Source organism: Haplochromis burtoni, unplaced genomic scaffold (assembly GCF_018398535.1).
Source record: "Haplochromis burtoni strain Fernald_Lab_line unplaced genomic scaffold, NCSU_Asbu1 Contig_76, whole genome shotgun sequence".
NCBI lineage: Eukaryota > Metazoa > Chordata > Actinopteri > Cichliformes > Cichlidae > Haplochromis > Haplochromis burtoni.
In genome coordinates, this window is record NW_024582437.1 from 1,076,289 (window position 1) to 1,088,748 (window position 12,460).

At 41.8% G+C, this 12,460-nt stretch overlaps 1 protein-coding gene across 2 annotated transcripts in view; it reads left to right on the plus strand.

Moving 5' to 3' along the window:
• The first annotated feature begins 15 nt into the window (after positions 1-15).
• Positions 16-12,460, plus strand: part of faxcb (failed axon connections homolog, metaxin like GST domain containing b) — a 21,003-nt gene continuing 8,558 nt past the window's right edge. The window contains exons 1-4 of one of the 2 annotated variants that reach the window (XM_005924276.3): positions 16-1,817; positions 3,497-3,618; positions 9,155-9,290; positions 9,775-9,971. In XM_005924276.3, the coding sequence (XP_005924338.1) occupies positions 1,782-1,817; positions 3,497-3,618; positions 9,155-9,290; positions 9,775-9,971 (491 nt within the window). In that variant the 5' untranslated portion in view covers positions 16-1,781. Of the gene's footprint in view, positions 1,818-2,879; positions 3,619-9,154; positions 9,291-9,774; positions 9,972-12,460 lie in introns of those variants that run through there. The other variant, XM_005924275.3, reaches the window with a different exon arrangement.

Below are 12,460 nucleotides of genomic sequence, written 5' to 3' on the forward strand. Positions count from 1 at the left end.
GAATGAACGCATGAGAGTGAAAAATGTGATTATTTGGAATGCTAACAAACAAACATGATTTCAGGTTTTTAAATGTTAATATTAATTTATATTTTGTGTCCACAGAGGGGAGGGGCAACCATTTCCTGTGGGATTATAAGGGGTCTGGTCTCATGTGGAAGTATTACATAATACAGATCTCCCTCGTGCAGAGAATAAGTCATGCTTGCATGATGGTCTTAAAGAAACCAGAAATATGACTGTAGAACACGTGCAGAAGCTAAAAGAGCACGCTGTGAGGACTGAGCACTACACCTATTTCAATTTCAGATATGTTGACATTTCACCAGTTTTTAAAAAAAATGCTCTTTGTATATACATATTTTAAAAAGAACTCTCCCTCTCACCCTCTGGGGGGTGGTATGTGTGTGCTCCTCACGTTCAGGTCCTCTACCAGAGGCCTGGAAGTTAGAGTGCTCTGTGCAGTGTCTTAGCTGGTCCTTGGACTGCACTCTCCTGGATGGAGACCTTTGATGTTGTGCCTGGAATCTGCTCAAGCTAATTTTCCAGCTCCTTTATGCTTCTATTACCACTAGGACCACTTTGGACTTTACCTTCCACATCTGCTCCAGATGTTTCTTCAGCACCTGGTTCTCCATTTTCTTGTGCTCCTTCTTCCCAATGTTGCTGTCCGGTAGGATTAAAACATCTATGACAACTGCGGTCTTCTGTTCCTTGTCAACAATCACTACAATACTGCTTGGTTTGCCAGCAGCTTCTATGTGGAAGTGGAAGTCCCACATGACCTTACTCCTGTTGTTCTCAACCACCTTTTGTGATTGAGGACTTGGGGACTTCTAGTCCATATGCAGCACAGATGTTCCTGTACGCTATCACACCCACTTGGTTGTGCCTCTACATCTATGCAGTTCCAGCTTGCTTCTTACATCCTATTACTATATGTTGGATAGTCTCTGGGGCACCTTTGCACACTGTTCAACTTTGTTCCCTTTGTAGACTCAACCCTCTATCTGATGCCTAGAGCCTGTTCTTGTGCTGCTGTGTTAGAGACTCTGCGCTGTGCTTTAAGTCTGTGTTGTGCCAGAAAAATGATTTCAGGAATTTGCCCCAAAATGATTGTCTATATTTAAACTGTTTTAAATGACTTGTCAACCCACAGTCTGTCAAACACATGACAAGCATGTCTCTTAAGAATGATATCAAGCCATTTTGAGCCAGAAATAAAACAGTCCTGTCACAAGGTAAGAAGCTGCAGTCGGTTTTTGGCAAAGTGACTTTTATGTATCCTATATTTATCTAGGTAAAGAGCGTCATTGACATCAAAAATGTCTTTTTCACGAGCGATCTGGCCAAAAGTGCCATTTAAAAAAAAAAAAAAAAAAGTGTCATAAAGATGCTTCCTGGTGTCAAAGTCGTTTCCTCTATCTGCCGACAGTATATCTATGTGTGTCTTTACTAAATGCCTTGCTCCAGCAGTGCCTGCTGTGTCATATTCCCAGACTGGTTCAGCAGTAAACACCAATACACGCTCCTGCTGTAATGCGCGCTCCCGAGAGCCACGAGGCCGCGCGTTTAACTTGCCGTAGCCATGGCTGCGGTAAGCACTCACCCTCCTTCACTGACCTGACGGGGTCAGACAGCAGCAGGCAGGTAATTGGCACCAGGATGATACCGGCGGACACGTAACTACTGGATGTTCTTTTGTCCGAGTTGTCTCCATCCTGTTCTCGGCATGCTCGACAAACAGATCTGGAACTCACCTGCTGGATTAAAGCGTCAGGATGAACGAAGTCTTCCACTTCCAAAGTTGCTCCAGAGTGAGTACTCCTTCCTATTAGTGCATTTACCACTAAGTTATACAGTTAGACTGTAAGTAGAGTCTATACCCACAGCACACCGCGGTCACAGCACAGGTGGCATAGTGGATTTGCAATCCGTGTCTTACTTTTCTCGTTTGCGTAATGTGCTTCAGTGTGATTGCACAAACACACTGCACTCCATAGAATCAGCAGTCTGTAGTAGCTGAAGCGGAGCAGTCAGTCGGTTGGAGGCCGCTTAAAATGTAGAAGCGGAGCAGAAGGGCTTATCATCATGTTTGGCTGCTGTTGGCCAATAGTTTGTTTTCGTGGTGGTGAGTGAGTCTCTGCGTTCAGGGGCTCGCCAGGGCGGGGTGGCTCCGATCCTCCACCGGAGAAAGACAATAGGCCGGCTGCATGAAGTAACCGGCATTTGATTAGACAGCAACGGAAGTTGCCCAACTTTGCCACAAAAATAAAAGGACTGGGTAATTCTTTTTTGCGTTTCTAGCCCTCTTTTTACCTTGATCTGATGATCAAAATGTACACTCCACTACACGTAATATGTGCTGTGAAAGTTATTAAGTTCTACAGGTGTTAATCACATAAGTTTCTTAGCAGCTCTATGCAGAACTTAATTAGATCAATTACTTCTCTTTCTTGTAAACTCTCGTTTCTATGGTGGGGATTGGACAACATCTTTTTGCAAACCAAGTGTATCTGACTAAAGCTCTTTGAGAGACTCAAAAAAAAACCCCAACAACCTGGAACAGCCCTCCACCTTGAACTAAACATGTAGACGTAGCTTTGCACAATTCACAGTTCAGATTAATTCATGTTTATCTTAGTCTGTCCCTTGAGAAAAAAGGAAGCACCCATTAGTACCTCGAAACTTTGGTCAGATGGGGATCTGCCATATAAACAGAAAATAAGGGAATACATGATGGGCCTGCTTTATCTTTTTCCATTATTTGGAAGCAAAACAGTCAAATAATCTTTGGTCCCAGCTACTTTAATTTGTTTTTGTTAATAATAAATTAAACCTATTTATTTGGTCAGACAAATCAGATAATGATTCGACTACTTTTAAACTATTAAAACATTTCATGAACAAAAATGAATAATTTAGTTTATATCATGTTCAGATTTACGATAGAATTCCATTCACATGATATGTGATGGAAAACTAGCAATAACTAACAGCCACTGTGTACGGTTATTAAGAGCAGAAAATGTTATTTTGCAAGTAAAATATTAGGTGCAAAAAATGTAATTGTAACAGTGTGGACACTGACATTTATTTTGAAATTAGGGACCGGAAGTCCCTAATGTTGCCATTGTTATTCGCGCGATAATGCTGGGCAGATCCTGCGAAGGAAAGCGAGCTGGCTGCCGAGCCTCATCTCAGGGAGTGATGTTCCAGATATTTACCTTTTCCGCTTTCCTGGATCAATATTAGCCACACCGCCGCCATGCCGTAGACACAGCGCCGGGGGTCTCGATGAAGCCTAACGGGGACTGCAGCAGGGAGGACGCGGGGCGGCTGTAACCGAGGGAAGAGGATGTACTGGGCTGCTGGTTTCGCCTCTTCCCGGCCGTGTGTTGTTGAACTGGGGCGGAATCACAGCCTGCCCATCGGGCTGTGCGGCTCCGAGCAGCAGCAGTCGTTGTATGGCTATATCATCGCCTTTCCTCTGCAGGATTACGGAGGCATCATGTCGGTTTTGGGCTCGGACTCCTGGTGGAAGAAGACCCTGTACATCACCGGGGGGGCCCTGCTGGCTGCTGCAGCCTACCTACTGCATGAGCTGCTCGCCATCAGGTAGGGACGCGCAACATTTCTGCGCTCTTTATCATCTTTATCACCACCAGGTTTCTGTTTGTTTGTTTATTTCTTTTGCCTCTCGGGGCTCACGTTTTGATCGCACCCACCCCCGCTGACAGTGACTGATGAGTGACACCGCATAAAGCATTATGGATACAGGAGTGTGTACATGGGGATGTGGTTCCTCTGCAGCTCTCGCGGGAAGAGGCTCTTGCTGAGGTTGCCGTCCCTCGTTTTCTCCTTCAAAGGACACGACACTAGGTGGAGACTTAAAAAAAATAATTAATAAGCGAGTCACGCGTCTGCTCGTGTGCCAGTTCCCGTGCAGAACACATCGGCACCTGAGCGTGTCTAAACGAAGCGCTCCTCGGACGCTGCGGAATCAGCCTGACCTTTAATGAGCTGAGACACAGCAGCTGTCCGCGTCATTTACAGTTGTTTTCTACAATGAAAGCTGGTGATCAGTATGCGGTCACTGTAAGAGAGATTAACACGGGACTATTGTCAGAGCACAGACCGCCTGGCTGTGAATGGACGGATTATTTATTTTTTTTCGGCCAGGCCAGTGCCAGGAAGTAAGAACATCCTGTTACAGTGGCCTGGTAGTTTCTGCTTTCACTCCCCCCTCCTCGATCCACAAGCTGCGTGAACCGTGCATTTCGTGCAGAAACTCTGAATCACGTGCAGGCCGCTGAGGCTGGCCCCGCAGCCTGCCGGCGTCATCTGTCCGTGCCATGTGATGTATTGTTGGCAGAGCTGCTGCTACGACTAGTCAGCTTTTGTTCTCCTTTTCCCAGCTGAGAGATCTTTGAGAAGTTCTTTAAGTGGTTCCTCTGAGAGACGAAGCACCACAACGTGCATGGAAGAAGGACGGCATGCGTAGAGCAGGCGTAATAATATGATGTCAGTTTCTCTGCAGATTTAGAATATTTTCAGCACCATGTAACTGTGGACAGCTACCAACGAGACCTGCGAGGTTTCAGCACCACAGTCAGCTCAAGTTTATTTATTTAGCATCACAACCAACAACTCCTAGCCACCACTGTGACAATAGAGAGGAAGAGCTCCCTTTAAACAGGAAGGAATCTCCAGCAGAGCAAAGCTTAGGAAAATCAAAAATATTTGCTGTGATCTCAGCCGCAAACAGGTCAAACCACAAGCTATGGGAGAGACTAGACAAAAGTTAATGGCATGCACTAGATTTATTTAAAAAACAAAAACATGGGGAGTGAAAAAAGGTGTGTAGTAGAAATGTTTAGTGCATCATGGGAAGTCCCCACTGCAGCCTTAGCCTGCCTTAGCCCTAACTACAAACGTTGTGAAAAAAATAAGAATTTGTCGTCATGCAAGCATGAATTTATATTTTCTGCAGAATGTGGTTTACTGAAAATAAGCAAGGCCTTCCCTGAGAGAAAATAAAAGGCTTGTTTGGATGGCAGCATACGTTGCCTCAAAGCACACAATGCACACAACCACAGATGCTGGCACTGAAATATGGACTGATAGTAGATTGAGGGATTGCTCTTTTCTTTATATTTTAGGATGGAGCATCCATGACAGTTTAATCTCATAAGTTGTGAAACACTCAACCAGCTGTGTGTTGTTGTTGTTTTTTTTTTTTTAAAACAATCTTTTGTTGACTTGGGGTTTTTGAAACATGTTGCTGATATTAAATTAGAAATGAACATATTATTTTTTAGAATATAACAAAATATAAACTCTGTACTATCCTGTAAAAACAGATTTGTATTTAGTTTTTGTTTAGATAACATCCAGCCTGGAATGGGGTCAAGTTGCCAATTACATGGAATCAGTTTCTGATAATACGGTAATTAACTGTGATCAAGTGTTACAGTGATAAATTGTTCACAGTCAAATATCTGTTGTTACAAATGAATTCGTGTGACTTAGTGATTCGCTTGCTTAGCATCGTCAAGCTAACTGTGTCCAGTATTGGATGGTTTTTCGTTTTGTTTTGTTTTTTAACGATGTATTTATTGAGTTGTTTTATATTGCAAAAGCTCAGCTGATTTCATGTGAATTTGCTCCGCTAACCTTATCTAATGCTGGTGCTACATGATATGAGCTCTCTTATTGTAGTGTTTCCAGAGTATTTTAATTTATTTAATAAAATATAGATATTTGGTGTCCCTTTATTGATACAATAGTGCCATGCAAAATATTGCTCTATCATTTTTTTTTCTGTCACTCTAAAAGTGGCCTGGGTAAAAATTTTTATTTTACTTGTTTTTGTCTTAATGTACAGAAATACGTTTTTTTTTCCCCTCTGAATAATTAAAAAACGACATCATGTTGTAATGTGATCGTAAAATAGGATAGAACTCAAAAGAAAAGCAACCATAATCTACAGTGGGGCAAAAAAGTATTTAGTCAGCCACCGATTGTGCAAGTTCCCCCACCTAAAATGATGACAGAGGTCAGTAATTTGCACCAGAGGTACACTTCAACTGTGAGAGACAGAATGTGAAAAAAAAATCCATGAATCCACATGGTAGGATTTGTAAAGAATTTATTCGTAAATCAGGGTGGAAAATAAGTATTTGGTCAATAACAAAAATACAACTCAATACTTTGTAACATAACCTTTGTTGGCAATAACAGAGGTCAAACGTTTACTATAGGTCTTTACCAGGTTTGCACACACAGTAGCTGGTATTTTGGCCCATTCCTCCATGCAGATCTTCTCGAGAGCAGTGATGTTTTGGGGCTGTCGCCGAGCAACACGGACTTTCAACTCCCGCCACAGATTTTCTATGGGGTTGAGGTCTGGAGACTGGCTAGGCCACTCCAGGACTTTCAAATGCTTCTTACGGAGCCACTCCTTTGTTGCCCGGGCGGTGTGTTTTGGATCATTGTCATGTTGGAAGACCCAGCCTCGTTTCATCTTCAAAGTTCTCACTGATGGAAGGAGGTTTTGGCTCAAAATCTCACGATACATGGCCCCATTCATTCTGTCCTTAACACGGATCAGTCGTCCTGTCCCCTTGGCAGAAAAACAGCCCCATAGCATGATGTTTCCACCCCCATGCTTCACAGTAGGTATGGTGTTCTTGGGATGCAACTCAGTATTCTTCTTCCTCCAAACACGACGAGTTGAGTTTATACCAAAAAGTTCTACTTTGGTTTCATCTGACCACATGACATTCTCCCAATCCTCTGCTGTATCATCCATGTGCTCTCTGGCAAACTTCAGACGGGCCTGGACATGCACTGGCTTCAGCAGCGGAACACGTCTGGCACTGCGGGATTTGATTCCCTGCCGTTGTAGTGTGTTACTGATGGTGACCTTTGTTACTTTGGTCCCAGCTCTCTGCAGGTCATTCACCAGGTCCCCCCGTGTGGTTCTGGGATCTTTGCTCACCGTTCTCATGATCATTTTGACCCCACGGGATGAGATCTTGCGTGGAGCCCCAGATCGAGGGAGATTATCAGTGGTCTTGTATGTCTTCCATTTTCTGATGATTGCTCCCACAGTTGATTTTTTCACACCAAGCTGCTTGCCTATTGTAGATTCACTCTTCCCAGTCTGGTGCAGGTCTACAATACTTTTCCTGGTGTCCTTCGAAAGCTCTTTGGTCTTGGCCTGGCGGAGTTTGGAGTCTGACTGTTTGAGGCTGTGGACAGGTGTCTTTTATACAGATGATGAGTTCAAACAGGTGCCATTCATACAGGTAACGAGTGGGGGACAGAAAAGCTTCTTACAGAAGACGTTACAGGTCTGTGAGAGCCAGAGATTTTCCTTGTTTGAGGTGACCAAATACTTATTTTCCACCCTGATTTACGAATAAATTCTTTACAAATCCTACCATGTGAATTCATGGATTTTTTTTTCACATTCTGTCTCTCACAGTTGAAGTGTACCTCTGGTGCAAATTACTGACCTCTGTCATCATTTTCAGTGGGGGAACTTGCACAATCGGTGGCTGACTAAATACTTTTTTGCCCCACTGTATAATATAATTTCCACAAACCTAACTCTAAAAAAGGATAGTTAAAAGTGCAGTAAGTGTTGTCAGACCGCTTTGCAGTTACATAAATTTATTCAAATATAGGGAGCAGTGGTCAGTGATAAAAGAGATGCTAAACGGAGCAGATGGGGTCTGTGTGTGTGTGTGTGTGTGTGTACCTGAGATGATGCCTAAAAGCTTCTTCAGGAATAGAAATAGATGCCCAGATGAATGTGTAACGTGATTAGGAAAGCGGTGTAGTAAAATCAGATTAGATTTAGTTTTTTTTACCTGTGCTGATGTGTTAGGTGTAGTTTTATTTCTCTGGTTGCAAAAAAGGTCTTAACTCTAATTGCCATATTAGATAGCATTGAGACACTCCTCAACTACAATTTTAGCACGGTAATAGCAGTGTAGGAATACCACCAACATCCTCCCTGCACAATTGCATTCTAGCTTATTATTATCTTAAGTGTCTTTAGACAGCAGGCCTACAGTACAGTGGGAGGAGAGATGACTCATTTAGTCAATATTCTGACTTATAACTGAAGCTCTTAATACCCCTCGGCTAATACAGTGGAGCAGTGTAAATACAACTTTGTGGATTTTAAGCCTTAGGTAGCTCAGCTGCTCCTTGTTTCACAGAACGATCTATCAAAGTGGAAATAAAATTTCTAGTCTTGACAATCACTTAAAGAGTTTTAATGGAGTATAATAACAGCTAGTGATGCCAGTATATCTCAAAACACTTAAAGTCACTTGAAGTACAGACTCATAATGTAAAAGTTAGTGACCTCAGTGTGAATAAAGAAAGTGTTGTTTTTTTGGTTCCTTTTAATACTTATTTTCATTTATTGTTAGTTTTATTTCTTGTATATGTTATTGTTTATTTTATTTATAGTTTTCCATGTTTTACTGTGATTTATATTATTTTTTTCCTTTTTGTTTAATATGTTTGTTTAAATCTTGATGTTGTCTTTTAACAGGAAAGCACTTTGGTCAGCTGTGTTGTTTTTCTGAAGTGCTCTATAAATAAAGTTGGATTGGGATTCGTTGGAATTGTTTAACATAATAATATATATTTTTTTAAACTTGCAAAGAAAACAGAACTCTGCACGAATAGTGTGTCACCGTGCTAGAAAAAAACTGCAGGTGTGACCTACTCCTCACAGGGAGGTTGGCCAGAGCCTGAAGCTGAACTCAAAGTCCTGTTTTCTGTCCAGATGCTGAGTTACGTTTGGTTTTATCTCACTGGCCCCACTGCACCAATTGACCCTGAAAACAGGTGGAAAAACCGGTTGATTTCGGCTTCGCTGGGTTAAAATTAAACATTTTTAGGCAGTTTTTCCTCTTGGTATCTATGCATAGTTGGAAAGGCTCGAGACACCAAAGCATACTTTCATCCACACAGAATAGATGAAAGTATGCTGTTAACGTTAACACTGGCACAAAATGTACAAAATGAGACATTGTTAGCGAGTTTAAGAATGGCCTTTAAAGAGGTATAACATTTACAGTTACAACATTTATTCATTGAGTTTCCCCCACCTTTGGTTTCTATGTAGGAAGGAGCAGGAGTTGGACTCCAAAGACGCCATCATCCTCCATCAGTTTTCCAGGCCAAAGAATGGTGTGCCCAGCCTCTCGCCCTTCTGCCTCAAAATAGAGACGTATCTGCGGATGGCGGATCTGCCCTACCAGGTGATAACAGAGAGGGGAGGGGGGTGTTTGTGCCTCTGAAGAGTTTAAGTTGTTTTTCTCTTCAGCCATTAATAGCTACTTCTGTTGCACAGCCTTAATGCCTCTCTTCCATCAGCATCAACACTGGGCAGCACAAGCTAATGGCAGCTTAGAAATGGGGTCCCATTTGTCAACAGCTTCCATATAAGGACAAAAACAATGAAAGCTGTTGGACATGACAGAGTTGAAGATCTTAAGATTTTAGTTGTTAATGACCATCTTGGTTGCAAAAAATGGATGCAATGAGGAAGACTGGGTCTGACTTTGAAACCACATGCTTATTATGGATGATGACTTGTGATTTACAGCTTGTTAGTCAATGATTGTGTAGTTTCTTGCCACAAATAAGTCTCCATTTTCACATAGGTCTACAGTCTCTTTGTTTTGTTAATAAAATGTACACACAGCCCAGGAAATTCATGTGCAAAGTTGTTTTCCTTTGCAGAACTACTTTGATGGGAGGCTATCTCCGCAAGGTAAGATGCCCTGGATCGAGTACAACCACGAACAGGTGTCGGGGTCAGAGTTTATAGTGGACTTCCTGGAGGAGAAGCTGGGTGTGAACCTCAACAAGAACCTCACCCCACAGGAGATAGCGGTGTCCCGCGCTGTCACCAAAATGGTTGAGGAACACCTCTACTGGTAAGTAAGTCGTATAGGTATACAGTGCTGTAGCTGTGCCTTTGAAAGGCTTTTAAGAGCTAAGACTTCAGGCACTTTAAATGGAAAAGCCACTTTCAGATCATTTTAAAGACCAAAAGCAGTTCTCTGTTTCTACAGTTTGATTTAATTATTGCACTTGAGGGGTGAAATTATGTGGTGCTGAATTGACTATGTAATTTTGTGTGTATGCGTTCATATTTAAATGCACACTTTAATGTGCTCAGTGCTAAACCATATGAGGAACCACCTACACGGATCCTCCCGGGAAAAAAAGGTCCAATTTATTTTAGCAGCAAGAAAAAAAAAGACACACTGCAGATTTATTCTAAAAACAAAAAAGTAAGATTATTTGTGCATTGTTTGTGCAGCTTTTCAGCCCAGGCTGTGATATCTGCCATCCTTCGCAGCAGTGAGTCACTCCAGGATCACTGGGGGAGAGACATGCTGCTAGGAAATCGTTTTCCACACTCCATCTACACCGAGAGGAGTGTTTTCCATTACCTAAAAGCTCTATCTCTCTTTCTCTATCCATCCCCCTCACAAAGGCGCACGCACATACACACACTAACTCGGTTTGATCCATGTGTTATGGCCTATTGCTCTCTATATAATAATTTTAGAACACAATTTGAACTACTCATTGGTTTTAGTTCACTTATAAAAAAGGAACAACGGATGGAACAATTTGCTGGCTTTGTGTTATAAACTGAATCTGCTCCATTTCTCGAAAAGCAGCAGAGGTCATTCATGTAATCCACATTCACGCTCCCTCCCGTCTTGTCTCCTTGTGTCACCTCCCTGCTCCTCTTCCTCTGCTTCTCCATGCACCCTGCACCAGGTTTGGACCCACATATAGACCTATTGAGTGAATTATTTATTTCAGGGAAGGGCAGCATGACAGCGTGCTGCTCTTTGTGTACTGAGACACAGCCTAGAGATAGATTTGGTTAGATCATGCACACAGAGAGTTGCCTTCCTGATTCATAGTGGCATGGTTATAGAGCAGAAAATGTTCTCAAAGCTGGTTATACTATTGTATACTCATTTATTTTGCTGTGCTTTTTTAAAATACAAATCTGTTAATAACTCTGTAATACCAGAAAAGGATCACTCAACTATACTTTAAAGTAGACATACACAGACAACTAGTGTTAGCAGCTGTGATCCAGTGAATGTCAAAGAGGAATTTCAAGAGTAAAACTGGGCATAAATACAACTTTAAATTGAGATTAACCTTATGCTGGATATTTAAATGTCCAACTGTTTGCAAACACAGCAGGTATAACCGTGGATTAAAGGGGGATTCGGCAGGAGGAGGAACTCTAAGATGGGCTGTAACACATCTATGGTGAAAAGAATGAGTTAGAAATAAGTCACGCAGTAAAATGATTAGTTTCGTGAGCTCCATTGAACTTTTCTTTGTGTGCAGGCTGTGATTGGCTGACTTGGGCTGCTGCTCTGATATTCACTGCTCTTTGTGGATTTAGCCAACAAAGTTCACTAAAATACTGTATAAGTAGATGTTTCATAAGCTTTATGGCTAAATGGCCCCAACTCCTAGACACTATAAAGCTAGTATAAAAGCCATAGTTCACAGAGTGAATCTAATCGGCATCATTACCCATCATTACCAAAATGATCCCTGCCACCCTCGGTGTAACCAGTCCGATGTACTGTTTAGCCTGCACTAAACCGCCAGGTATTCCCATGCAACCCTTGAATAACACTGTTTGTTTGACAAGAGGTTTCAAAAAATGTAATTTAGTGCAGCATCAGACATGTATCTGATTATAAAACTCTAAAATGAATGAGGGCATTACATGTAAGATTAAAATTTCCTGTATGGAAACCTTCTTGTATTGAGCAGCCAGAACTTTTGAAAACAGTCATCCTTCATCCATCCATCTTCCTCTCTTTCTTGCATCCTTCTCCATCTGTCAGGATCACACATTAGCATTTTTTTTCTCTCCCTGGGAAATACTGCAACTGCAGCTTTATCTTGAAAATGCAGTTTGTGGCGAACTGCACAGAAACATTTGCAAAGGTTGCATTTGAAATTACCTGGGGATTAAAAAACATTACTCTATTTATGCTTGCTCCTCTTCTGATTTGTTTGTTTGTTTGTTTGTTTGTTTGTTTGTTTGTTTGTTTGTTTGTTTGTTTGTTTAAAGAATACAGACACTTTGGACATCAGATAATATAACAGGAAGTAGCATTTGGCCAATGGATAATCCCCACTCTGAAAATTAATATAACCCAGATTCTTTAATTCAGTTTCTATTGAGCAACCAGTCACATACAGCAGAAAAATGACAGAGGCCAGGCACTGGCCTTTAGATGAACTGAGGGGTAAAAGCTCTAACCCATGTAGGTAGAAACATGTAGGTCTCCCCTGCACTTGTACTATTATCAACAAACAGCTTGGCTGTCATTGAGTTCTGTTGTTGAGCCAAAAAAAAAAAAAAAAA